Source organism: Cupressus sempervirens, chromosome 4 (assembly GCF_028749045.1).
Source record: "Cupressus sempervirens isolate cs-2001-9-10 chromosome 4, ASM2874904v1, whole genome shotgun sequence".
In the NCBI taxonomy this organism is placed as follows: domain Eukaryota; kingdom Viridiplantae; phylum Streptophyta; class Pinopsida; order Cupressales; family Cupressaceae; genus Cupressus; species Cupressus sempervirens.
Genome location: NC_143121.1, coordinates 860,367,447 through 860,394,260, shown reverse-complemented (window position 1 = coordinate 860,394,260; position 26,814 = coordinate 860,367,447). Strand labels below are relative to the sequence as shown.

Here is a 26,814-nt window from a genome sequence, read left to right as displayed (position 1 = left end):
TTCAGCCATCAGTAGTCCCCATGACCTTATGATTCGCCTCTACATTCTGTCGTTATTGAAGATTGGTCGAAAATAGCTGAAAACTTTTGAACACATTATACTGTACATTAACCCAAATTGAACTACTAACCTTGACATATGAATCCATAAGTCTATCTCCATGAGATTCATTCTAGGGTTTTTATTTTTCTAAAACTGGCAAAAGACCAAAATGGGTATCAGTGCACAGCCTCTGAATTAAGCATAATTTCTTAAAACTATTAGCACAGAATAGTATTCAATCAACCCAGATGAATTGTAGTATTCAAGGTCACCAAAACAAAAACAACCTGTAATTAATACAGCAATATGTAGTTTTGACATATCCAAATATCTGTTCATGAGGAAGTTTAGATTACTTGTTCTGCATCATACATTTATTCACAACAGACCATCATGATAAAGATGAGAATTGATAGAACTACTGAAGGAGGAGAAGGAATGAAGAGATCCACCAGTTAAGGGGATACCTCCATTAATGGAATTGATCTGCATGTTATCAATCTCACTATTGTTAGAAGCCAAGGATTGTAGAGATTTAACCTGGGTCTGAAGGAACTTGAGGTAGTTAACTGCTTCATCAAGCATGGAAGCTGTATCCATTTTAGTACCACCTGGAACAAGCCTCTGAAGTATTCTGATCCTGTCGCTGATCCTCTCCCTCCTCTGACGTGCTGCTACAGTCTGTGGGTCACTTGAAATCCTCAGATTCTTGCGCTTGGGCTTTTCTGAAACCTCTGTGCTTACATCAACAGGCCTTAAAGCTGCAGCCCTGTAAATCATTTCTCTCATGGTGGCAATGGCTTCCACATCAGGTTCTATTCCTTCAGGATTTATGTGATCAAATACAAGGCATGAAGATGATGTGGAAAGATTGGTACCATGCATTCTAAGGTGGGTATTATCTTTAGAATTTGTGAAATTGATTTTGGATTTGGATTTGGGTTTGGTTTTGGAATTGGAATTGGGAGTACACTTCATAGCCTTGGATTTCATGGTGATGGATTCTGCTGAGCATTGGGAGGCTGATTGATCATAATAATCCTTAAAGATATCAATACTACTAATATTCTTTTCTAATGAACAAGTCATAATACTACTAGTACCTTTTGGTGGTGGGATTGAAGCACACAATACCCTTGATTTTATATTCCCAATGGCATCTTGGTCTGTGTTACTGGTCAGAGGCATCCCATCATCCATTTGTAAACTGGTAATGGGTACACAGTCCAAGGATTCAGAGCACTGCTGGCTAGCATTATGGCTGTAACTGAAGTGTGCTACATCATTGCAGGAAGTAGAATCAACTTGCTGAAGATATGCAACAACTTGATCCAGACTGCCATTTTGATATATCTGAGGTTTGGAGTGCATTACTTGAGTATGATCAGTAGTACCAGAAGAAGAAGCTGGGATTTCTAGGGGTAGATTATAATTACCCAAACCTGTTACAGATCTGGAGTTTGTAAGTATAATTTGATCCACCAAGCTGGGATTCTTCTGCCCGTGTATTTGCTTAAGTGGGTGCTGATCAACAATGGCATTGGACTGTACTAGAGTAGAATGAATATCAAATTGCTTCAGGATCTCCAGAATGTAACTCTCCTCAACATTCCCAGCAGACAGCTCAGGAACAGATGCCATTGGTAGAATAGATGATACATTACTCCACATCAACTCCTCCATAGATCAATGTAATTCTTCCAACTAATGAAGAGATATGCACACTACATTCCTCACCGTAACAAATTCGGCTTCAGATCTGATTTGACTATTCCTGATCATGATAAACAGACACACGTCCTGCGTTAGGAGATTAGATTGAAAAAATGCTTCCTAATGTGATTTGCAATCTAACTCAATATTTGAGTAATTTATTTCTTTTACCACAGCATTAGATAAGCAATTTGCATTCTTGTGCAAATTAAATGTTAAAAGTTTAACAAGTTGTCAAAATGTGAGCTCGAAACATTATATAAATTTGAGCACAAATTGCTTGAAAAGATAAAACCAAAAAGTAAGAATTACATTCAACATGACACATATATTGTGAAAAAACAGACATTCATGAAACAAAAATACCAGCTTAAACCAAAAGATTGCAATCTTCATACTGAAAATTCTATTTTCCAAATTCATGAACTAAGGTAAAAAACAAGTTGCCTGCAGAAGCCACTGATCTCAAACTGTAGTAGCTGAATTCCCTAGGCTTAATCATTCATGTTTGAAACAAAACATGGGTAGGTCTCCTACCCACGTCACTCCAAATTTGTATTCCTAATACAGACAGCACCACCGACACTTCAATAAGGAGTCTGTCAAAGACCAAAGTATCTATAGAGCAAATAAGTTGAGAAATTGTAGCTTTGTTTCATAGTATTCACCGAGAACACTCTTCTATTCATGATTTGACGTGAGCAGAACAAAACAAAATACTCAACCCACCTTTAGTTTAAAGCCTGGTTCTTAACATGCCTTGCAATTCTCAGAAGGGTCCACAGTCATCAATACTCACACCCACATATTCTCACCGGCACAAAAAGATACTCACCAAGAAATTTTATACTAAAGTAAACTTCCTAAGTAGCCAAATCTATTATGAAAAACACAATTGAATCTGCAACTAACCATTTTTCTAACTCTTTCAACATATTTTCAAGCTGATGATGCTTCTCATAGTTACCCAAAATGTTGATGTGAAAAAAATTCCATAAACCATAGAATCTAATAACATAATATTGACAACTATCAAGCCTATGTTCAAAATCCATTTGCTCACTATGATTACGAAAACAGAATGAGCTCTATTGAGTTGTCTGTTTCTCATGTTTTCCTTCTAGAATTTTTTATGAGTCATTCTGCTGTAACAATCTCATTTGTCCCTCTTCTTCTTCTGACTTGTATCTTTCATTCTCCACATGCGTCTACTTGCATACATACCAGAGAGAATTAAATAAATTGTTGTATATGTTTCTTTCACAACAACTATTGTGCAAGTAACATGCCTTTTGTTTAAAATCTTGGTCTCTTTAATGTCATGATAGGTTGAATTGGAGCATTTTTCAAATGCAAAAACACAAAAGAAGAAAAAGTAGAATTTGTTAACAGTTATTAGTAGGCAGTGGACGTTCTACTTTGAAGCATAGTACACTGGGTCACATCCAGAGTTCATTTTGTTGAGGGGACATCTGTTAGTGGGAGGAATCTCACCCATTGCCGACTAAGTAGGTATTGGCCATATGGATAAATGCCAACTTTAATCAAGCGATTGGATTCATATGAAAACGAAATAAAGGGTGGCTTAATGATTTTGGAATCCATTTAGACAGTTTAGTTATTCTAGAATGGGTCCTCCCCAAAACTCACTCGCGAAAATTCTAATGGTTGGATGGCATTGGTGAGTGATCCAATTACATCTCACACCATAAAAGTAAAGGTGAATGTAAGTCCTTCCGGACTATTTTATGAAGCACAAGATTTTCTGTTCTTATCAAACAATGAAGAGAGTTTTTTTTTATTATAGAAAATGTTAAGTCATAATGACTTCCCCATAACCATGGATCTTGCATAAGTGTAGATCTCCTTTTAAAAACTAACTAATTTGGTTGTATCCTCATATAAAGTAGTGAAAGGGATTACAAAAAGGCGTTGAACAATGTCACAGCTATCAGACAAAACATTCAATAATTGTAGTTGTTTATATTCGTAAGCATTTTCAACAATTATATGTGCACCAAGTTTTGCCAAGTTTAAGTTCGGGGAAGGGAGCAGATCAGAGTTAATATCGATAAGTAGGACATGATTTTCACAGCTAGTCAAATTGTGATGTGAATATCAGGATTTAACTGTGTGATTTTGAGTCAAACTCGATGACCCATGTTTCATGAGTAGTGATTCAACATGAATCCATCTCTCATGAGAATAAATGGAACACTTAGCACTCATTGGATCTAGGTGATGCTCACAGGGGTGAAGCACCAGGACTTCCCGGGAGGTCACCCATCCTAGTACTACTCCAGCCTGAGCGCACTTAACTACGGAGTTTCCTCCACAGTTAAACCCAAAGCTTGCAACCCCATTTGCAAAACCTTCACCAAGTGTTGTGCCTTATGAACCATTTATTAGAAAGCCCCTTAAGCTCATCAATTAGAGTTAATATCCTTCAAATTCACCCGTACGTAGGAGATAATATATAACATGGTTCGTCTTGTTCCAAATTGGAAGTGATCAATGTTCTTATGCTCTGGTTCCATTCTTTGTAATAGCTTTCTATATCTTTGTTTTGTATTTTGTTTTGTATTGTTCTATGAGGATTGGTTTTTTTTCCCGCAAGTTTTTTTATTATTGATTTAATATTTTAGACTTTCAATTTAAAAAATAAAAAATTAAACAATCTTTATATAGGATATAGTAATAAAATAAATTTAATTAATAATAAGTAAATGTTCGACTAAATGTACAATTAATGTTAAATTTGATATTATTTGATTATAATGATTAGCATTATTTGAATTGTTTATGTATTAATATGTAAAAATTTATGAAATGAATATTTGTAAATCAAGAAAAGTATTATGTAATATTTTAGTTCATTTTCTTTATCGTAGAAATGATTTTTATATTTGTAGATTTGAATTCTATGTAAGAATTTAAATTATGTATACATGTTCATATAGTTTATCATAACATTTTTTCAGATGTAAATATAATTTGACCTTAATGTTTAGACTTGTGATAATTTGAATTTGTAGTAGTATTTATGAATATATTTGAGAGCTTACTATATGAAGAATTTCTCTTTCATTACTATTCTAGATCTAGTTTATAAGAATAAAGATAAAACAAACAATCACCTCAAATGCCTAGTCATGTTTTACTATCAAAATGTAATACTATCATTATACAAGTATTATTTTCATAAGATAATACAATGATTCTCTATTACCTGGAATTATATGATTGTAATGAATTAGGTTGTCTCCATTTATACATCTTAGAATATGATTTGAATATTTAACACTTATGTCAATAGGTAGTAGGAGATTGGTTAGCATTGGTCTATTTTAAATATTGGTTTAATTTTTAATTTTTTTTGGCAAGGTAGGTGAATATGCAATTATGAATCTGAACAAGGTTCATTTTCACATCCAAATACTAGGATGATTAAGTAAGCTAGATCGTTGGGTGTGTTAGGTTCAAAGAAATCAAATATTAATTACTTTTTAACTTTTAGATTGAATATATAACTTATATGACAATACATAAACTAAATACAAACAAATCAATGTAAATGGAAAACAACAAAAAAAGTATAAATGATCTATAATTTCCATCCTAACATTTTCCTCTTGTTTAACTTCAAAAATAAAACTTATGTTACCTTAATTCATACATTCCTTATTTATTAAAAATATTTTATAAAACATTAACGCAAGGAATAAATCTAACCTAAAATCAACTTGTTATAGATCAAAGAAAAAAAAATTGATAAAGGATGAGAAAAATATTTTTAAAAATATGATTAGAAAGTTATTAACATAACCATAATGTATGAGGATTAAGGTAGCATCATTGGGATCCTTTTTAAGTGTCTTTACTTTATTCACCATGAGGTTGTCATCATAATACATGGTTTCATTTTCATTTTGACTTATTATTTTGGTAAAGTTCTTATTGACTTTGATCGCCTATGGAGTAATTCTATCATGTATTAATTGTATATTCTTTATATATATATATATATATATATATATATATATATATATATATGTATATATATATATATATATGTATATATATATATATATATATGTATATATATATATATATATGTATATATATATATATATATATATGTATATATATATATATATGTGTATATATATATATATATGTGTATATATATATATATATGTGTATATATATATATATATATATATGTATATATATATATGTATATATATATGTGTGTATATATATATATATATATATGTATATATATATATGTATATATATATGTATGTATATATATATGTATGTATATATATATATGTATATGTATATATATATGTATATGTATATGTATATGTATATGTATATATACATACATACATATAGATATACATATACATGAATATGTGTGTGTGTGTGTGTGTGTGTGTGTGTGTGTGTGTGTATTTCAAGAATATATTTTGTCAAAAATGTCACACTATTATCTTATTGGGTGATTTCTTACTCTAACCTATGCATCTCATCTCAACAATGATATGATAAAATGGTTCCATCTTTGTGTGAGTGATCCTTTTTCCCAACCTCTCAATAACTAAGTACATAAAGGGGTTTTCTCATTGAATTCATTTTAATACATCTCAACATTTTTCCATGGATGATGGATTACCTTTATATTTTGAACTAAATTGCTTTGATGATGGTAATGACTAAAAACATATATTAAGTGAATGATAAAAGGTAGGATGTGTTAGGGTCAATGTATTTGTCAACCTTATTAGTAAAATAAATAACAAAAAACTCACATTTGACTATTGAACATATTAAACCTTTGCCTAATAATACAAATAACATTTTCATTCCACCGAGGAAACATACTTGTTTAAAGTATTCTTTCATGTAGTGCCTACATGAATAATGAAGAACTAGTCCAAGGGAGTTATTGTTATAAAAACAAATATTAAGAGATTGGGACAGAGGAAGACACCAAGGTTTTTTGATAATTGTGTCATTAACCAACAATAAAATCAAGATCTTATAGGGGAATCAAAACTATTGTGATACTTCTTCAATTGCTATATCACTACATAAAAAAAATAAGTCTTCCTTTTAATCTTCCTACTAAATAGAAAACTTTAAGCATTACATAAAGATTCTTAGTAACTATCTAATGAAATTCCTAGAAACCTTAATTTATTTTTCTCTAAAATACATACTAAGTAATATTGTTAATAAAAAATCTCATTTATTCTTTAAAGGTTGTATTGAAATATAATAAATTGACTAAAATGAGACTCATGCATTAATAGAGAAGATGAAAATCATAATTAGTATTATTTATCTACTGATAAAAATCTTGACTAGTTATATATAATATTGTCTACTAAGATTTAGGTAGAAATCTACAAAATGAAGGTGACAAGTAGTTCATCTATTTGGGCATATCCATGAGAAATTCAACATGAAATGATCTAATGGACTTGATATTAATGGAAAAGCATGAAATGATCCAATGGACATGATATTATTGGAAAAGAATACATAAAGTATGCCTTTTATTAAATAAAAGAAACAACCTCATACATGGTACATATGAAATATTGGAGAACTTTACATACTTAATTCTAGACTAAAATATTTGAACTAGAAGAATTAGTGGAGACATTTTCATCAATCTCAAGATCAATAGATATGGTGATACACTATCTAGTTAGGAATATCCATGAGAAATTTAGCATGAAATGATCTAATGGACTTGATATTAATGGAAAAGAATATGTAAAGTATGCCTTTTATTAATCAAATAGCAATACTAATAAAAGAAACAACCTCATACATGGTACATATGACATACTTAATTCTAGACTAAAATATTTGAACTAAAAGAATAAATGCATATATTTTCATCAATCTTAAGATCAATAGTTATGGTAATACATTTAGTGGTAATGGATAATTTATTTGAGAGGAAAAAATGCAATTTACTAAACAATTATATTAGCCAAAAGGCATAGAAGTTAGAGAAGATACTCTTATACCCATCTAGAGAAATTAATTCAAAGCCTTAGTTATCTTATATCAATCAAATGAAATCTAGTATATTTATGAATTATCTCTTTAAATACATATTATACCATACAAAATAAAATTGAATTTCATTAATTAGAGTTGAGATAAGATTAAAATCTGAACTTGAAACTATACAATTAGAAAAATATAAATTTATTTTATTGTTTATTCAAACTCAAATTATATAAGTTTCAGTAATATTCAAAAGTTTGATGTATAGATATTATTTCATCATGAATTTAATAAATATCTCTTTTCATATTTTTAATTAAACTAAACATAAAACATTATATAAAATCATGGAACAATTTAACCAAAAAATGATTGTGAATAAATTGTTACTTTTTAAATAAAAATAACAATAGAATGTAACAAGAATGGTTCAAGGATATGGACTAACATTATCAAACTAGAAAATGCCTAAGAGAGCGATTCAAGTGGAACATCTGTGATGGGAATCTAGTTAGATTTTGGGAGGATAGATGGATTGATGATTCCCCTTGAGATTCACCAAGTTTTTTGGTCCAAAGGAACAAGGAGGGAATTCTTTTGGTCTCAAGGTTGCAGCTATATTGGTAATAAAGAGTGGATGGCCTTTAATATTGAAAATTTTAACTTGACTGAAAAGGTTGTGTACACAAAGTTAGTGTCCCTATTGAAGGATATCTAGATTCCCTCATCCATGGATAGAGATAAACTAATATGGGATAGGAACCAAAGTGGAGAATTTAGTGTCAAATAGGCCTACAATAGAATAATTGGATAAATTGGATCCCTAAAGGGTAAAATGGTTTAGTAGTCTCACCTTCTCTGCAAAATTAATTTCTTTTGGTGGTCAGTTACACACAAAATTATCCTCACAATTGATAATCTCAAAAGGCTTAGAATCCAAATGGGGAATTGGTGTGTGTTATGTAGTAAGGAAGAGGAGACTATCTCTCATCTTTTTAATCCATTGCTCCTATTATAATCAGATTTGGAAAGATTTGTTTTTTCAATTGGGGATTGCCTAGGTTTTGAATAAGGATGCTCATCAATTCATATTGGGTTGGAAGAGTCCATGTACTCACCTCCTTATTAGACTGATCTGGAAAGCTATCCCCCTATGTTTGCCTATGTTTTCTAGAATATATGGAAAGAGAGGAATAATCGACCATTCAAAGAGAAATTATACCATCCCCCCCTTGCCACCCAACAAAGGTGGTGGCTCAAGTAATGATGGATCTAATAAAAGAGGGTACTCAAGTATTGAAATGGAAATGGTCTCCCCCCACAACCCCCCCCCCCCCCCCCCCCCCCACCTAACCCTCATATGACCAGATAAGTATTTGGCACAAATATGGGACATCTCACACTTAGTGGAGAAAGTGGATAGCACTAAGATCCAAAAAAGATAGGGGACCAAATGGAAGGCTTCCCCACCGAACTAGTGGAAACTAAAATTTGATGGCTTAAGAAGGAGTGAAAGTGTGGTTGCTAAAGGTATTGTCAGGGATGAACAGGGTGTGTGCATGAAGGGTTACTCATGGAAACATAGGGAAATCTTGAGCAATGAGGTGGAAGCACTTTCTCTCCGATGGGGTCTGGAAATTGCCCATAATAGTACAATTCAAAATTCGATAATCAAAGGAGATTTATTATTAATTATAGAAGCCATTAAAGGCGTGAATAGAATGAATTGGCATGCCACGTCAATAATAAGGGATGTCCAAAATCTTTTCAAAAGATTTAAAGAATTCAAAATTCAACATTTGTATAGAGAAGGGAATCAAGTGGTAGATAGCGTGGTGGGGTATGAACATGAAGTCATTAATCAAAAAGTTTGGAATAGCAAGTACAATTTTCCAGTAGTAATTAGATTTCTTGCTAAAAGAGAAAGCCTTGTGAAATAATGATTAAAATATTAATTCTTAAAGATGGGGTTGTCCTTTTCATTATAGTAATTTATTTAATGGGGATTTTTGCAATAGAATGTTTCAATTTGAGCACATTTTTACTTAATAATCTGGGGGACTTTTCCTTTATTCTGCTAATTTTGGGGGTGGATTCAGAGAGGGTTAATTTAGATGGAATGTGAGTATTAATAACTACGATTATGACACTTTATGTGAAGTGCAGGCCCACTACCCTAGGCAAAATTTTGGGTGATTTTTTGCAGTCCCAAAGAATCCACCTTTTCTATTTTCAATGGGTTTCGAGGAAAGGCTATAGAAATATGATGATATAGTAGCAAGAGAATAAATGTGATTTCAATGAATTAAGTGGGATTCACAAGTATTTCTCAAATTATATGGACCTTCATTTTTATTTTTTAACATGTAGGTGAGGAAGGGTTTGGCTCAGGTGTTCTTGAACAATTTGTTACAGTGTGTGAGTGGTAAGGTTGTGGAGTTGAAAGAGGGGGAGGAGGATCTAGTTGTGGATCTTTATGAGGAAGAAGACATGGAAAATACTAATGCTAGGATCGAGCCACCAAGAATTGAAGAGAATGCCAAGGATGTTAAGGTGATGTGGACATACTTAAAATAAGGTGGGCTCATCCCTTTTATGGAGAGCATTGAAGGACATGATGAAAAGGTAGCATGGAAAAATATTGACTCATGGAAAAACTATTGGGTGAGCATTGTTTGGGTCACCTTTGAAGTTATAGGGGAGTTGATTTCTAATGCTACGGGTCTAGCTATGGAGGGTAAGATTTGGAGGAAGCAACCTAGGGTTGCAAATGAGACAATCCTATGGAAGTTCTTCCATATCAATGAAGCTCCTATCCATTTCTGTGGGGGATTTGATACAGAAAAAATTCCCCTAAAGCTGGAATATGGTCTATTATGTTATGATGAGGTATATAACCTTGGAGGATAGAGTTAAGGTGTGTCACTACTATCACTTCCCTATCCTTAATCACTTTAGGAATAGGGAATGTGTCTCTATTCCTTACTTGTCACTACATTCTATGGAGGATTATGTATGGAATATCCATAAAAAGAGAGGGGAAGGAAAACTCTATACCATTTGCTACCAAGCCCTCATGTTATGTCTGTTCAAACTATATAAAGGCTTCTATCCTCAAATCTTAAGCCCGATCCCTCTCCCATTAAAAATTGTTGAATTAGCCCAAGATTCATCCCTATCTACTAAAACCTAAACTAATAGGGATCCTTTAGCTATTGCTCAAAAGATAAAAATGGAAGACATTGAGGTCCTAGATGTTGAAAGTGCTAGCACCACTACTAGAAAGGGTAGTAGTAGGTCTAGTAAAATATTGAGAGAGAGAGAGAGAGAGAGAGAGAGAGAGAGAGAGAGAGAGAGAGAGAGAGAGAGAGAGAGAGAGAGAGAGAGCATGTGGCCACCCTTTGTACAAAAAAACAAGTCAATTTTGAGTCTATCAATAACTTAGGTATGAAGAATGGCCCAAGACCCAAAAGGAAATAAACTAGGAGGAAACATGGAGAACAAGAGGAGGAAGAGACTGGTAATAAAGGGAAAGAGAAAGATGGTATGGTAGAAGTACATGACAACTCTCTTCCCTCTAGTGTTTTTGACACTTTCAAAATTGAGGCCAACACTTTGGAGTCTACAAATTATGGGGCTATGGGGGAACAAGGTATATTCACGTCATCAATTAGAGTGGATAATCTTGGTGCCCAAACTCAAGGGGGGGTTCATGTGGGATGTGATTTTCGGAAGGTGGTGAACATTGAGGGGAGTAACATCCAAAAGGAGACTAGCACAATAGGGAAAAATAATTAATCAAGAAATCCATAATTACACTGATCAAGAAGAATGAACACCTTGAGGAAATTTTTGGTAGAATTGCTAACTTTTATTGTTAGGGTTATGCATTCTACTACAACCACTCTTTACATGTTATAAACTGGCAAGGAGGGCACTACCAATGGAAAGGACATGGAGAGTACTTGGTCACTACATGGATTTCTAGCAGATGACTGGTTGCACTTTCTACTAGAGAGCCTAAGGAACAAAAGAAAGGAGAGTTAGCTCTAGCCATTGTGCTACTTTTTTGGTTTTTTGTTATGATAGTCATTTTCCTTTTAACCCACAGGGCTTTTTATGGTGCTACTTTATGGACTTGTTCATGCCCAACAAGAATTTTTGGGCTAGAAATATGTATAGTGGCGATATTACTATAGTTATTATTAGTAGTAATTTTAGATACGTCTTAATTTGAGGGTTTTGATATTAAGGAAGGGAGTTGGTTAGTTTGTTGGTAATGAATTTCAACTTGTTTTAGGTTAGCCCCCATTTTGGTTGCTTTTTAATATATAAAACAATAGAGTGTAACAAAATATTTTTAATGTGAATTGCTAGTTACTTTTTACATACTTAAGAATTTGGTGTACAACTTATTTATCTTATTTGTATTTGATTAGTGGGCATTCCCTTTGTTGTGGCTTCTAACATATAATGAAAGACTAGAAGTTGGTTGTATGGAATTTGTAGGTTTATGAGGATCCCATCATGGGCTAGATGACTGTAATGTCCCCGTCTTTTTAGCATCTCAGTGGAGTTCTTAGCCTTTACATTCTCCAAAGGCTAACTGGAGAAATAAGTAAAAATTGATTAAATTAATTATTATAAGCACAACTAATTATTGTATTGGAAAAGGGGAAGCTTCTAGAGAGTGCATTTTCTCGAAGTACAACTAATTATTGCCTTGGAAAGGGGGAAGCTTCTAGAGAGTGCAATTAAATAATATTTTATTTCCTTCTAGAAGGGTGAAGGAAAATAATAAGTAGAGGTAAGAGCTTCATTTTTATTCATCTAATTATTGTGAATTGCATTTTATATGAACTTGGGAGAAGAAACTAATGGTTTCTGATTTTAGTTAGCCATTAGAGAGTGTCAACTCTTTAGTGTGGCAACCATTTGAGGTGGTGAAATATCCACTACATTTGACATTAAGAAGAGCTTCATTCTAGAGTTCTATTTGTGCTTAAATTGGAGAATACATTTATTGTTGGCTACTACAGTATCACTACTACAGTGACGCTGCTACAATTATTCACTATAGGAAATTCATATGTTTGGAGCAATTCTAGGTTTCTTATCTACTACATTTTGCATTTTTTGAGATTAGATATTTAGGGCATTGGGAGGGTTTGTAAAATCTATTGTAATCTAATTTATATTAGAGTTTTATATAAAAAATTGTTGCCCTAATGTCTTATTGATGTAGATGTATATTTTTCGATTCATAATTAGTGTTATTCAAAAATAATTGCATCTTTATTGTTAGATGTTTGGCATGTTCTTTGAAGGCATATTTATTAAAGTTTGGCATTTAGAAAGCAATCAAAATTTAGATATGCAATATATCTCTTTCTTGCAAAGTGTTTGATGAAATGTAAAACAAGTGAATTAGAGAGGACTTTGTGTTTGATGAAGTTATAACCTATTGGGGTTATTACACTGGTATCAAAGTTAAATCTTGCCATCTTGAGGGTTTAGAAATCATATGCAACCACCTAGGTTTAGGTCTCACAGATTTTGTACTCCTAGGAAAGCTTTGTTTGATAGGGAACAAGTTTTCAATAGGTAGCTAGACACCATGGGTGACAGGAATGAGCATAGCCCACCAAGAGACAATAGGAATGAGGATCAAGAAACAAGTGAATTCTATAGAGCAATGGTTATAGGACAAGAACAAATGGCTCAGGATTTGTAGGAACTCACCACCATGGTTGAGCACATGAACCCACAAGAAAGACAAAATTAGAAACAAGGGGATAATAGGAATGCAGTAGGATCACCTAGAGCTCATAGAGCTCTTTCCAGAATAGTAGACAAGAACACGCATCCTGCCTTTGTTAGAGAGGAACTAGTATAGGAGCCAACAGAGGAAGGTGAGGATGGGACATTTGTTGATATCCTTATCGTTGCTAATGATGAATGGGAATTATTGGTATTGTAGGTACAAGAGAGAATGAATGTTGAGAGGTTTTTGAACCAAAGAAGAGAATATAGTTACCATGTAGTTAGACTAAATAAGAGACCTTGTGGCAAGGATATTAATTAAAGTGGGCTATAGGGAAGCTTTCCTTAACTACATTTGATGGGAGTAGTAGAATGATAGTGCAAGCTTGGATTCACAAGCTTGATACCTTCTTAACACTGAGACTTGGTAAAGGCAATAAAATATGCCACACTACATTTAGAGGGAGTTGTACATGATTGGTGGTACCATGGGATGGTTACCCTTCAACATAAACAAGTGACTTCATATTAGGACTTCGTGGATAGGTTGGTAGAGAGGTTTGATAAGAAAGATCCAAAAGTCTACTTTAGGGAGTTGGCATAGTTGTGACAAATAGGCAGATTGATTTCATTAGTGATTTTTAGAAGCTATATGTTATGGTGCCAGATATATCAAATAGTAGATTGGTTTTTTTTTTGATGGAGGGATTATCCGAACCACTGAAGGGTTGGGCAAAAGCCTTTAATCCATTCAATTTATAAGAAGTAATTAAGAAGGCTGGAAGTATGGAACAAGTAGCTCCAATAAATAAATTTTAGTCAAAGGGTGCATCATCTAGCAAAGACAAACCATTGTTCAAGAAACCTAACAGGAATTGCTCCTTTGGATAAAGAGACATTGAATGATTTAAGGAAGAAAAAAATAAATTATTGTAAAGGACTTTATAACATGAACCATGACTATCCTTTGAGGCCGAAGGGGAAAGAAAATAGAGTTATGTGGGCGTATTATGAGGATTCTAATTCTAAAAATTCAGACCAATAATCTAAAAATGAGGAATCAATTGAAAAAAAGGAAGCCATAGATGAAATAGGTGATGAGAAGACTAAGGGTAGACTTAAGGAGGCTCATCTCACTAGTGTACAATAGGAGGGATCATTCAGGATGAGAGGGGTATTGGCTGATCAAAAAGTTATTACTTTTCTTGATATAGGTGCTACTCACAATTTTATTGATTCTAGATTGATTGAGAGGCATGGGATCTAGACCTGGAGCAATTTGAGGGTCTGAGAGTGAGGGTAGTTGATGAATACATCCTCAAATGTGATAGGAAGATTACAGGTCTTCTCCTAAAGATCAAAAACTTTGATTTCAAAGAAGATTTTTATGTTGTTAACATGGGTGATACAGATTTAGTTCTTGGCATGACTTGGTTACATGATATAGGGGAGTTCACTCTCAATTTGAGAGATGGAGATGAGGTTTCAATTAGAAGGGAAGACCCACATACTTAAGGCCATTCATGATAATGGTTTTAGGATGATGTCTTGCAGATGCATGGAGAGCACATGACTAGGTTGAGTGGGCAACCCATTGTACTTTAATTCCATCATAGGGGTAGAAAAAATCAAAACATCACCCAAACATACGTGAATTGAGAATCAAGCATTACAAGGTTTTCACTGAAATACCACCAAGTAGACCTCTAAATAGAGGTATTGAGCATATTATTGACTTAGAGGAGGGTGCTAAACCCATTATAATCACACCCTATAGGAATCCAAAGAGATTGAAGGACGAGATCAAAAAAACCATCAAGGAACTACTTGCTATGGGGCACATTAGACTAAGTAAGTTGCCTTTCGCTTCTTCTATGGCGTTGGTGAAGAAGAAGGATGGAACTCTTAGGATGTGCATAGATTGTAGGTTCCTAAAAAAGAAGACTATAAAAGATAGGTACCCCATCCATGGCTTAATGAGTTATCAGATGAGCTATATGGAGCATGTTTCTTCTCCAAAATTGATTTCAGATTAGGCTATCATCAAATCTAAGTTAGAGAGTAGGATATAGAGAAGACAACATTTAGATGTCATTGTGGACATTTTGAGTTTGTAATAATGTCATTTGACCTAACTAATGCTCTAGCTACTTTTTAGTCCACAATAAACAAGGTTTATTATCATCAATTGAGGAAATTTGTGTTAGTCTTCTTTGATGACATCCTAGTGTATAGTATGATATGGGATGAGCATGTGCATCACTTATACACCATGTTGAGAATTCTGAGTAGGGAGTCCTTGTATGAAAAGGAGTCCAAAAATGATTTGGGATTATCAAAGTTATTATATTAGGGTCACATTATCAGTGCTCAAGGAGCACGTATGGATCTTGAAAATATTGTTTCTATTATTGAGTGGCCTACTCTAGTGAACCTAACATAGTTGAGAGGATTTTTGGAGTTTTGTGGGTTCTACAGGAGGTTTGGTAGTGGATATTACAAGCATGAAGCACCCTTGATGGACTTGATGAAAAAGGGGGCTTTCTTATGAACTCCTCAGGCATAGGAGTGATTTGATAAATTTAAGGAGTTGATGATTTCTTGTCTAGTGCTAGCAATACTAGATTTTACCAAACCTTTTGAGTTGGACTATGATGCATTTGAAGAAGGTGTTGGAGCAGTGCTTATACAAGACAAGCACCCAATTTCTTATGAGAGTAGGAAGCTTAGGGGGCCTAAGAGGAGTTTCAACATTTATGATAAGGAAATGTTGGCCATAATACATGCTTTGGCCAAATTCAAGCAATATTTAGTGGGTAGCACATTCAACATAAAAATTAACCACAATAGCCCGAAACATTTCTTGGGGTAGTGAGATCTTAATAAGAGGGAACAAAAATGGGTAAGTAAATTATAGGCATATGATATTGATATTACCTATTTCAAGGGAACACATAATGCATTAGTAGATTCCTAATCATGAAGACCCCACTTGAGCGTGATGATAGATATATCAGAGGATTGGAGACATTTGATCCTTCTAGAGTATGCAAAGGATACAAGGGCATTTGGGTTCATAAATGGATTGATCCAGGATAGTGATTTCACCCTTGTGAATGATATTATCACTTACAAAGGGTGCATTTATTTGGTGCTAGGGTTAGAGGTGAAGAGGATGGTGTTGAAATTTTATCATGACTCACCAATGGTAGGACATCCAAACTTTTACAAAACCTACCACAGATTTGTGAGCATTTTTTGTGGAAAAGGCTCAAAGATGAGGTGTTGCAATATGTTAGAGAGTGTCCTACTTACCAATAGAATAAATAGGAGCACTCTTACCTAGCTAGCTTACTTAAGCCACTTCTGATTCCTAATAGGAAGTGGGAGTGTTTATCCATGGACTTCATCATATGACTACCAAGAGCCCAAGGTAGAGACTATATCTATGTTGTTGTTGATCAGCTTACAAAGTTTTCCCGCTTCTTTCCAATCAACACTACATAAACTACTACATAGGTAGAAAATTTATTCTTTAGAGAGGTATTTAGGTTGCACAATTTAGCTCAAAGTATTGTAAGCGACAACAATAATAGATTTATGAGTCACTTCTGGTACGATTTTTTCAGATTAAGCACAATAGAGTTCACTTTGAGTACTAGCTACCACCCCCAAATAGATGTTTAGACATAGATAGTGAACAACTGGGTGGAGGGATACCTTAGGAATTACATAGCAAGGCAACAAAAGGCCTTAGTTAAGTGGATATATCTATGTGAATATTTTTATAATTCCACTTATCACATGTCTATCTAGATGTCACCATTCATGGCATTATATGGATATGAGGCACCTAGTTTCATGAATTTGTTGATATCAGATAGTAGAGTGACCAGTACTAGAGACTTATTATAAGAGAGCCAAGACATTGCAAAGGCTCTTAAGGATAATATCACTAAGGAATAAAATCAACAAAAGTAGTATGCTGATTAGAAGAGGACTAAGTAAATGTTTGAGGTAGGTGATATGGTATATTTGATGTTGTGGCCTTACCGCTAGTCCACTCTCAAGAAGAGTGGTGCTAAAAAATTTAAGCCATTTTATTATGGGCCTTTTAAGGTGATCAAGAGAGTTGGAAAGGTGGCTTACAAGTTGGATTTACCAGCAAAGGGAAGAGTCCATAATATTTTTCATGTCTCGAGTCTCAAAAAGGCATTAGGACACCAGATTGTTCCTTCTACACTACTTCCACCCTTGGATGATGAGGAAAAATTGGTTTTAGTACCAAAGGCTATCGTTGAGTTTAGAGAGAGGAATTTGAAGAGACATCCTATCACAGAGTACTTGGTGAAGTGGAAGAACCTACCAATAGAGGATGCCACTTGGGAGAGTGAAATTTTTTTGCAACATCCAGAGTTGAGATTGCTTGGGGACAAGCAATTTCAAGAGGGGCAAACTATAGTATCCCCATCCTTTTAGCATCTCAATGGAGTTCTTAGCCTTTACATTCTTTGAAGGCTAAGTGGAGAAATAAGGAGAAATTGATTAAATTAATTTCTTATAAAGTCATTAATTAAATTAAAATTAAAAGATGGATTTATATTTAATTAATTTAATTTTCTAGAAGCACAACTAATTATTGTATTAGAAAGGGGGAAGCTTCTAGAGGGTGCATTTTCTAGAAGTACACCTAATTATTGCCTTGGAAAGGGGGAAGCTTCTAGAGAGTGCAATTAAATAATATTTTATTTCCTTCTAGGAGGGTGAAGGAAAAAAAAAAATAGAGGCAAGAGCTTCATTGTTAAGCATTTGATTATTGTGAATTGCATTTGATATGAACTTGGGAGAAGAAACTAATGGTTTTTTATTTTAGCTAGCCATTGGAGAGTGTCAACTCTTTAGTGTTGCAACCATTTGAGGTGGTGAAATATCCACTAAATTTGGCATTCAAGAGAGCTTCATTCTAGAGTTCTATTTGTGCTTAAATTGGAGAATACATTTATTGTTGGCTACTAGAGTATCGCTACTACAATAATGCTATCACAATGATTTGCTACAAGAAATTTATATTTTTGGAGCAATTCTAGGTTTTTATCTACTACATTTTGCATTGTTTGAGAGTAAATATTTAGGGAATTGGGAGGGTTTGTAAAATCTATTGTAATTTGATTTATATCAGAGTTTTATATCAGAATTTGTTACCCTAATATCTTATTCATGTAGATGTGTATTTTCCAATTTGTAATCAGTGTTACTCAAAAGCAATTGCATCTTCATTGTTAGATGTTTGGTGTGTTCTTTGCAAGCGTATTTATTAAAGTTTGGCATTTAGAAAGCAATCAAAATTTAGATATGCAATATATCTCTTGCTTGCAAAGTGTTTGACGAAATGTCAAACAAGTGAATTAGAGAGGCCTTTGTGTTTGATGAAGTTCTAACCTGTTGGGTTTATTACAGTGACATTGGCATGAACACTGGTGAAATATGGATTGGATTAAGCTCTGAAATGATTAATTAGATATTTTCTATAAGAATTATATCATGAGCTAAGGAATGTATTAGAAATATCTATTTAAGTCTTTAATTATGCCCTCCATGCATGATAAGGAGAGTGTAAAAATCATAGCATGTGCGATTATGCAGAAATATTTGTATAATATTATATGGCTTGCCATGTAAATGAGGACACATACCTTGCTGAGCTTAGTTCATCTATTTACTACTAATGCCTCTGTGAGATGAGTTGTAAATAGGTTTAGAATTTATTGTATATTATGACTTAGGTCGTTTACGAGAAGAAAAAGTATTAGAAGGCTACCCATAGAGACTATCACACTTGACTTTATTCCTTTAATCCTAGGCAAAGCATTTATTGTAGAGATATTTCACATTGAGTCTATCATCAATATATAGAATGAAATAGAGATGATGTATGTTATGTGTGAACTACTTTCATATTATTTATGAAATGATATAAAAGGGGTTATCCTCTATTAGAAATGTGTAAAATCACAATGATTGAAAATAAAATACATGTCCACTTTAATCAAAGTAAATATCATTGTATTTATTTTTCAAAAGGTGTTATTTCTTGATATATTTCTAATAGTTTATTTTTAGATAATTCATACTTTTATGCTAATCTAGAAATTATGTCAACTAAAATTCAGTCCATTAAAATTGAATGTTTCTTGTAAGCTGGCCAAAGATGAGGACTTATTGGATCTAAGACCAGTTTATCATAAAGAATTCGATTGATAAATTCATATATTACCTCTCCATCCTTAGCTAAAGATTTTTAAAAAGCTAAAAGTATTTAATAATTAATAATATAAAATCATCCATACAATAATCCCTCACATCCATCGTATTATGTTTGTTAGGATCACATTTCTTTCTAATTTCGATGAACAATCTCTTATTTTGGGTGTCATGTTCGAGATACGAAGTGGGTTCTTCCCACAAGCTTTTATCAATTTGTTTTTATCCAGTTAAAAATCAGTTCTAAAGTCTAAAGTAAACAGTGATGACCTTGATATTTTACAACATTTGCTTTGAAAGGACAATGTTTAATTGGTTTGAATGGATGAAGCGCATGCACTAAGCAACTGACGGCTCTGGCACTGCTAAGTCACGCTTCATATGTTTTGATGGTCGTCACGTGGGTGTAAAAGCAAATAGCTCAAATTGTGAGAAACAAAGCAGATGAATCCTGCAAAACCTTCACTAGACTCGAAGACGTGCGTTATAAGCTCTAATACCGATCACACTTTCCCCTCTATTTTTTATAACTCTGTTCCTTGCGCCAAAAGAATAGGTCAATTTTGTTATTATTTCTCTTGTCATATCTTCATAAAAACTTGTAATTATGTCTCTGACATGCAACCTTTTGAAACCCTAGAAATACAATTCTGTGTATAACAAATTCATTGGGATTGCTACTAAAGTTCGCATTCTCTTTTAGTACTGTCAATGTCTTAGCATTTCAATATGCTGACATCCCCGTTGTTACCACTATTTTGCTCATGCCGTTTAGTTAGTAAGAATATTTCAATGGCGGCCGGCCCTGAATTCTTTTATCCCCCGGCCTCTTATACGTCTTTTTTTGTTAGTAAGCGTCTATATTATCATTAGTTTTGTATATGTCCAAGGAGAATGCTTTGTACTGTAATCGTATATTTATAATGCTATGATTTTGTTACACATATGCTTAGGGTTCGCAAAAGGTTGGTTCAAAAGAATAAGGATTAGGGGCTGGTTAAAGTTAAAGTTAGAATTGGATTAGGGTTAGCAATAAGGTTGAGGTTAGAATAAGGTTGGAGTTAGGATAAGGGTTAAATATGTTAAGATATAAGGATAAATATAATTAGGGTTAAGGTTAGAATTATCATTAAATTGAGAGGGGATATAATTAGGAGAAAATTTTATTTAAAAGAAAAAATATATAAAGAAAGAAAGTGATTATTATACTTCAGTATCGTACTTGATTTAAGGCTCACTTGACCAAATAATCAACAACATCATTTCACTCTATAGAGATGTGAATAAAAGTAATAGAGGTCCAAAGATCTACAAAATTGAGGAATTTTTCTAAGAAGTATAACCAAGTGCAAGCTAACATGACCAAGCTCATGCCTTGTTAAAAAGGTCACTGCCATATGAGAATCAAACTCACGAACAACCTTGTGTTAACCCAGAGCACAACATCATTCAACATCATACAAAATGAAAAAAGCCTCCATTAAATTATTCATATGAAGACCCTTTTAATTTTAAGTTTTTAAAATTGAATTTAACTTCAGGAGAACTATCCCACCCAACTCCACAAATACAAGCATGCCCAAGATTTTCTCAAGATGATTCATTGGTATTAATTTTTAAAACTCCCTTAGGAGGGGGAAGCCAATAACCCTCTTGATTGATCTTCCACAAAGGATGTCTTCCTCTATGACTATCTACATATTAGCTTGATATTGTCTTAATAGACATTGAATTCAAAGCCTTACTATCATTAATAATAGCAATAATGTTAGGTTTACTTGATACAATATCTTCTCGATATCAATCTCACCATATTCAACTTCACCTCCCAATGGATCGAGATTGAACTCATAACTTCACTGAACCATAATCACCAATTGTTGTTTCATGTTTATTGCTTGGTGTATCTCATGCAGGTCACCCATGGCCTGACTGCTCCCACCACCTCATAGTTAAAACCTTGTCATCACTTTTTCCATTTCTATGGCTGAGTTGCACATGGGTCAACACTCAATGATCTCATCTTTCATCTCCTTCGTGTAAGGAAGCAAAGGTGTGCAAAATTGCTTCCTACACTAATCTTGAGAGGACGATTATGCAAATTCAACTAGAACTATCGTAGAGATCTCAAGAAATGCATAATAAAATAATCAAAATAACAATGAACACATAGCACAATGATTGCCATGGGGAAACCCTTTTGGGAGAAAAACCCCACCCTCCAAAACCTACACAATATATTCTCAAATCAAGAAGATTACAATACACTTGTAATGCAAGTTCTTACAAGAGCGCATCACCACAACTTGAACTTAGACTCAGACTCTGAGACTCCTTCTAGCATGTAGTCTTGCAAATAGAACTCAATGATCCAAACACCCTCCCAAGCCCTCCTTTTATAGTGATTTATAACTTGGAAATCATTTGTGGTTTTACAAAACCATGGGCAAAACAACCATGCCACATGTTAACCACTTGTCATTTGTAACTCTAAGAATAGCATTTTTGTCCATAGTTTCATCCTCTAGTTTAGGACCCCATAAAAATCATATAATGAGTTATTTATAATCTAAAAATAACCCTCCTATATTGTACTAGGGACAAGACACATTTTTAACAACTCATACACCTAATGGTCTAGAATCTTGCATATTGAATCTTCTTAGAATATTACCAACATACATGCTCTGGACTGGCCAAAAAATAATATTTCCTATCTCTTATAATCTCCATTCCTAGAATTTACCTTGCTACACGAAGATCTTTCATTTCAAACTTTGCTAAGAGCTGAGATTTTAACTCTGTAACCAAACTTTTTCCATTGCTAATAAACAACATGTCATCAATATATAAGACAATAACCAAGAAATAATTACCATCAAATTTGTAGTATATACAGTGATTAGATTTGGATCACACAAATCCCAAACTCAATACATATGTATCAAACTTTTGGTACCACATCCTAAAACTTTGTTTTAAACTAATCAAGGATTTCTTCAATTTATAGATCAAATGACTTTTACCTTTAACCATAAAGTGCTCTGGCTATTTCATATAAATTTCTTCCTCCAAATATTCATGAAGGAAAGTTGTCTTCACATTCATCTACTCAACTTCTAGATCATAAGCTACTACAATAGAAAGTAAAAATTGAATGGATGTCATTTTTGCTAAAGGAGAAAAAATTTCACCATAATCAATTCTTGCAACTTGGGAGTAACCTTCGCAACCAATTGTGCTTTATACTTCTTAACACTTCCATTTGAACCCATCTTCCTTTTGAACACCCATTTACAACCAACATACTTCTATCCTTCAGGTAATGGTTCAAGGTCCCATGTGTCATTCCTTTTAAGAGTTGCCATCTCTTCTTCCATGACTATTTTTCAGGACTCTGAATCATTCATACCAAGAGCCTCTTCTATAGATTTTGGTTCATTAATCCTACCATTCAAAGAAAATATACACCTCCAATCATCAACAAAATATCCATACCTTTCTAGTGCTTTCCTCTATCTACTAGACCTTCAAACAAGATTTGGTGCATGTTTAAGTTCATGATCATGTTCTCTCTCTTCCTCTGATGATTCAGAAGTCATAGAACTCTTTTCAACATCTTATCTTTCTAAGGGCCTCAATTCAACTTTCTTAGGTGTAGTAGGAAGATGAATCACATCTTTCTTTTCTTCCATTTATTCTAGTTTTACTGTAATAGAATAAGGCTTAGCTTCTCTAAAAATAACACTTCTGGAATAAAATACCTTTTGTACAACATGATCCCAAAGCTTGTATCCTTTCACACCATAACTATATCCGATAAAGATACATTTGACAACTTTTTTGTCCTATTTTGTCTGCTTCTTTGGCACATGATTATATGCCTCACAACCAAAACCTCTCAAATGTCTAAGCGAAGGCTTGTGGCCCAACCATGCTTTCATTGGTGTCTTATCAACAAGAGCTAATGTAGGAGACCTATTTATCATGTAGCAGGCAATGGCTATAGCTTCAACCTAGAACATTTTTTCTAGTCTAGCTCCACTCAACATACTCCTAGCTTTCTCTATCAAGGTCTTATTCATTCTTTTTGAAACTCTATTTTTTTGTGGAGAATTTGGAATTGTCTTCTCTCTTTTAATACTACAATCTTTACAAAATGTGTCGAAAGCATTGGCATAATATTTACCACCATTATCAATTCTCAAAAAAAATTTCTTCTTTCCAGTCTGCAACTCAACCATTGCTTTAAATTCTTTAAAATGACTAAAAACTTCAACTTTACTCCTAAGAAAATAAACACATGTTCTTTTACTAAAATCATCAATGAAAGAAACATAATAAACTGATCTACCAATAGAAGGAACATCAACTGGACCAAATACATCTAAATGGATTAGATCCAAAATACATGAAGATTTATGAGAACTTGAGTAAAATTGAACACGATTTTTTTTATCATAGATACAATGCTCAAAAAAATCAAACTCAATTTTTCAGTCATTCAACCCATCAACAAGGTTTTTATTTTTTAAGGTTTGTAGATCCTTCTCACCTATGCATCTAAGTCTCCAGTGCCATAACATAGTCTTCTTTGTAGGCAACTTTAATTTACTAGGTAGAGAACCCTTGGATACCTAATAACCATAACCATCTATTGAAAGGTAAACCCTCTTCTTCTCCAACAAAGTAGTTCTCTTCACAAACTTATCAAAAGCACTTTTGCACTCAACCATGCATTCATCAAGCTAGTACAATGCACCCAATCTTCTTCCTCTTGCTATTACCATAGCACCTCTCACCATTTTGACACTTGCTTCAAAAAACTACACATGCACACTTGCATCTATTAGTTTGCTAACAAATAACAAATTCCTTGTTAGTCTTGGGATATGAAAGACACCATCAAATCTTCTAATTCTACCATTAGAAAAAATCACATGAATACTTCCATGACCAACAATATTAAGAACTCAGTTATCACCCAAATGCACCTTACCACCATTGAACCTTTCATACTTACTAAACCAATTTCTATTAGGAGTCATGTGAAAATATGCACCTAAGTCTATCAACCATGCATTGTCACCTTCATGAGTGGCCAAGGCTATGATGAAAACATATTCATCTTCCTTCTTGGACTCATAACAGAATCTTGCTTCTTCTTCTTTTTCTTCTTCTCCTCTTTGTAGTCCTTTTGGAAGTGTCCAAGTTTTCCACAATTCTATCAAATCGCCTTGGATTCACTAGGAGATTTTGATCTCCCCTTAGTCTTTGACTTAGAATGTCTATGTTGTTTTTCATTATTTCCTCTTTCTTTTGGTCTTCCTCAAAAACTCAAAGCCTCTTTGGCATTCATAGAGCCTTTCCTTCTCATCTCCTCAAAATGTAGACAACCAATAACATCCTCCATCTTCAAGACAATTGAAATACTCGTTGTCCCATGAGTCTGGCAATGAACATAGAAATATTTGGCACCTTTCTTCTTCATCCATCAACACCCCAACTAAATTCAACTGAGTCACCAACATATTAAAAATTTCAAGATGCTCAAAAATCTATCCGCCTTCTTCCATTCTCAAGGAAGACAAATTTTTCCTCAAGAAAATCTTGTTCATAAGTGATTTCACTTCATAGATCTCACTTAGCTTCTTCCAAAGTTTCTTTATGGTAGGTTCTTCATGGACATTAATCAAAATCAAGTTTGCAAGACACAATCTGATTAGACCTTTAGTTTTATTGTCTATCACATCATATTGTGTAGCTAAAGTTAGATCTATAGGCCTCAGCTTATTCTCATCAATTGCATCCCATAGATCTAAATCAATCAATAGATCTTGCATCTTCAACTTCCACATCTCAAAGTTTGTGCTAGAAAAATTCCCTATATCAATCGTCCCTAATATGCTCGCCATCTTTGTAATCCTGCAACATAAAACCTCTACACAAGTTCCCACTTAAACCTTGATTAGCTCAAAAAGCCTTGTACCCAACAAATAGAACCAAAACTGGCAAGGTTGTGATACCACTTGTAAGGAAGAAAAGGTGCATGGAATCACTTCCTACACTAATCTTGAGAGGATGATTATGCAAATTCAACTAACTATTGCAGAGATCTCAAAAAATGCATAATAACATAATCAAAATAACAATGAACACATAACATGATGATTACCATGGGGAAACCCTTCCAAGAGAAAAATTCTACCCTCCAAAACTTGCATAATGTATTCTCAAATCAAGAAGATTACTTGATACACTTGCAATGTAAGTTCTTATAGAAGTGCATCACTACAACTCAAACTTGGACTTGAACTCAAAGAGACTCCTTCTAGCACCTAGTCTTGTAACATAACTCAATGATCCAAACACCTCCCCAAGCTCTACTTTTATAGTGATTTACAGCTTGGAAACCATTTTTGGTTTTAAAATACTATGGGCCAAAACCATGGGCAAAAAAACCATGCCACATGTTACCCACTTGTCATTTGTAACTCCAAGAATAGAATTTTCGTCCATAATTTTGCCCTCTAATTTTGACCCCTATAAAAGTCATATAATGAGTTTTTTATACTCTTAAAATAGCCCTCCTATATTTTACTAGGGACAAGACACATTTTTAACAACTCGTACACCTTTTTCCAACTCATAAACATGTGGAAAACTACCACAAACAAATCCTATAATTTTTTGGCAAAAACTTGTAAGGTTGAGACACAATTCTCAACACTTTGCAAGGTCTTCAAACATTGGTTGAAACCACATCAAGCATCCTCCCGAATTGGGCTGTTAAAATTTGGACTCAAGTGAAACGTATTTACAATCTCTTAAAGAGAGATCAGATTCATCAAAGAGACTCACACCTTCACTAATGAAAGTACCACCTTTCTATTATGCTCATAGTGATTGTAGGACTGAGGTAATCTCCTTGGCTTTGAAATCCACATGGGGTTGCCCATTCTTGGTGATACATGCCTCTGTCTTCCCATGTACAAAGGCATT

At 33.7% G+C, this 26,814-nt stretch overlaps 1 protein-coding gene across 2 annotated transcripts; it reads right to left on the bottom strand.

Annotated features, from left to right (window-relative positions):
• Positions 1–295: 295 nt before the first annotated feature.
• On the bottom strand, positions 296–2,381 carry LOC149564139 (uncharacterized). 2 transcript variants are annotated; one of them, XM_089824114.1, is made up of 2 exons: positions 2,293–2,381; positions 296–1,816 (listed from the first exon to the last, which is right to left on the bottom strand). In XM_089824114.1, exon 2 carries the CDS (start codon positions 1,723–1,725, stop codon positions 421–423), a length of 1,305 nt encoding a protein of 434 aa, XP_089680240.1. In that variant the 5' UTR covers positions 1,726–1,816; positions 2,293–2,381; the 3' UTR covers positions 296–420. The 2 variants fall into 2 exon arrangements, with proteins under 2 accessions (XP_089680240.1, XP_089680239.1); XM_089824113.1 differs by lacking the exon at positions 2,293–2,381 and adding an exon at positions 2,122–2,239.
• Positions 2,382–26,814: the final 24,433 nt, after the last annotated feature.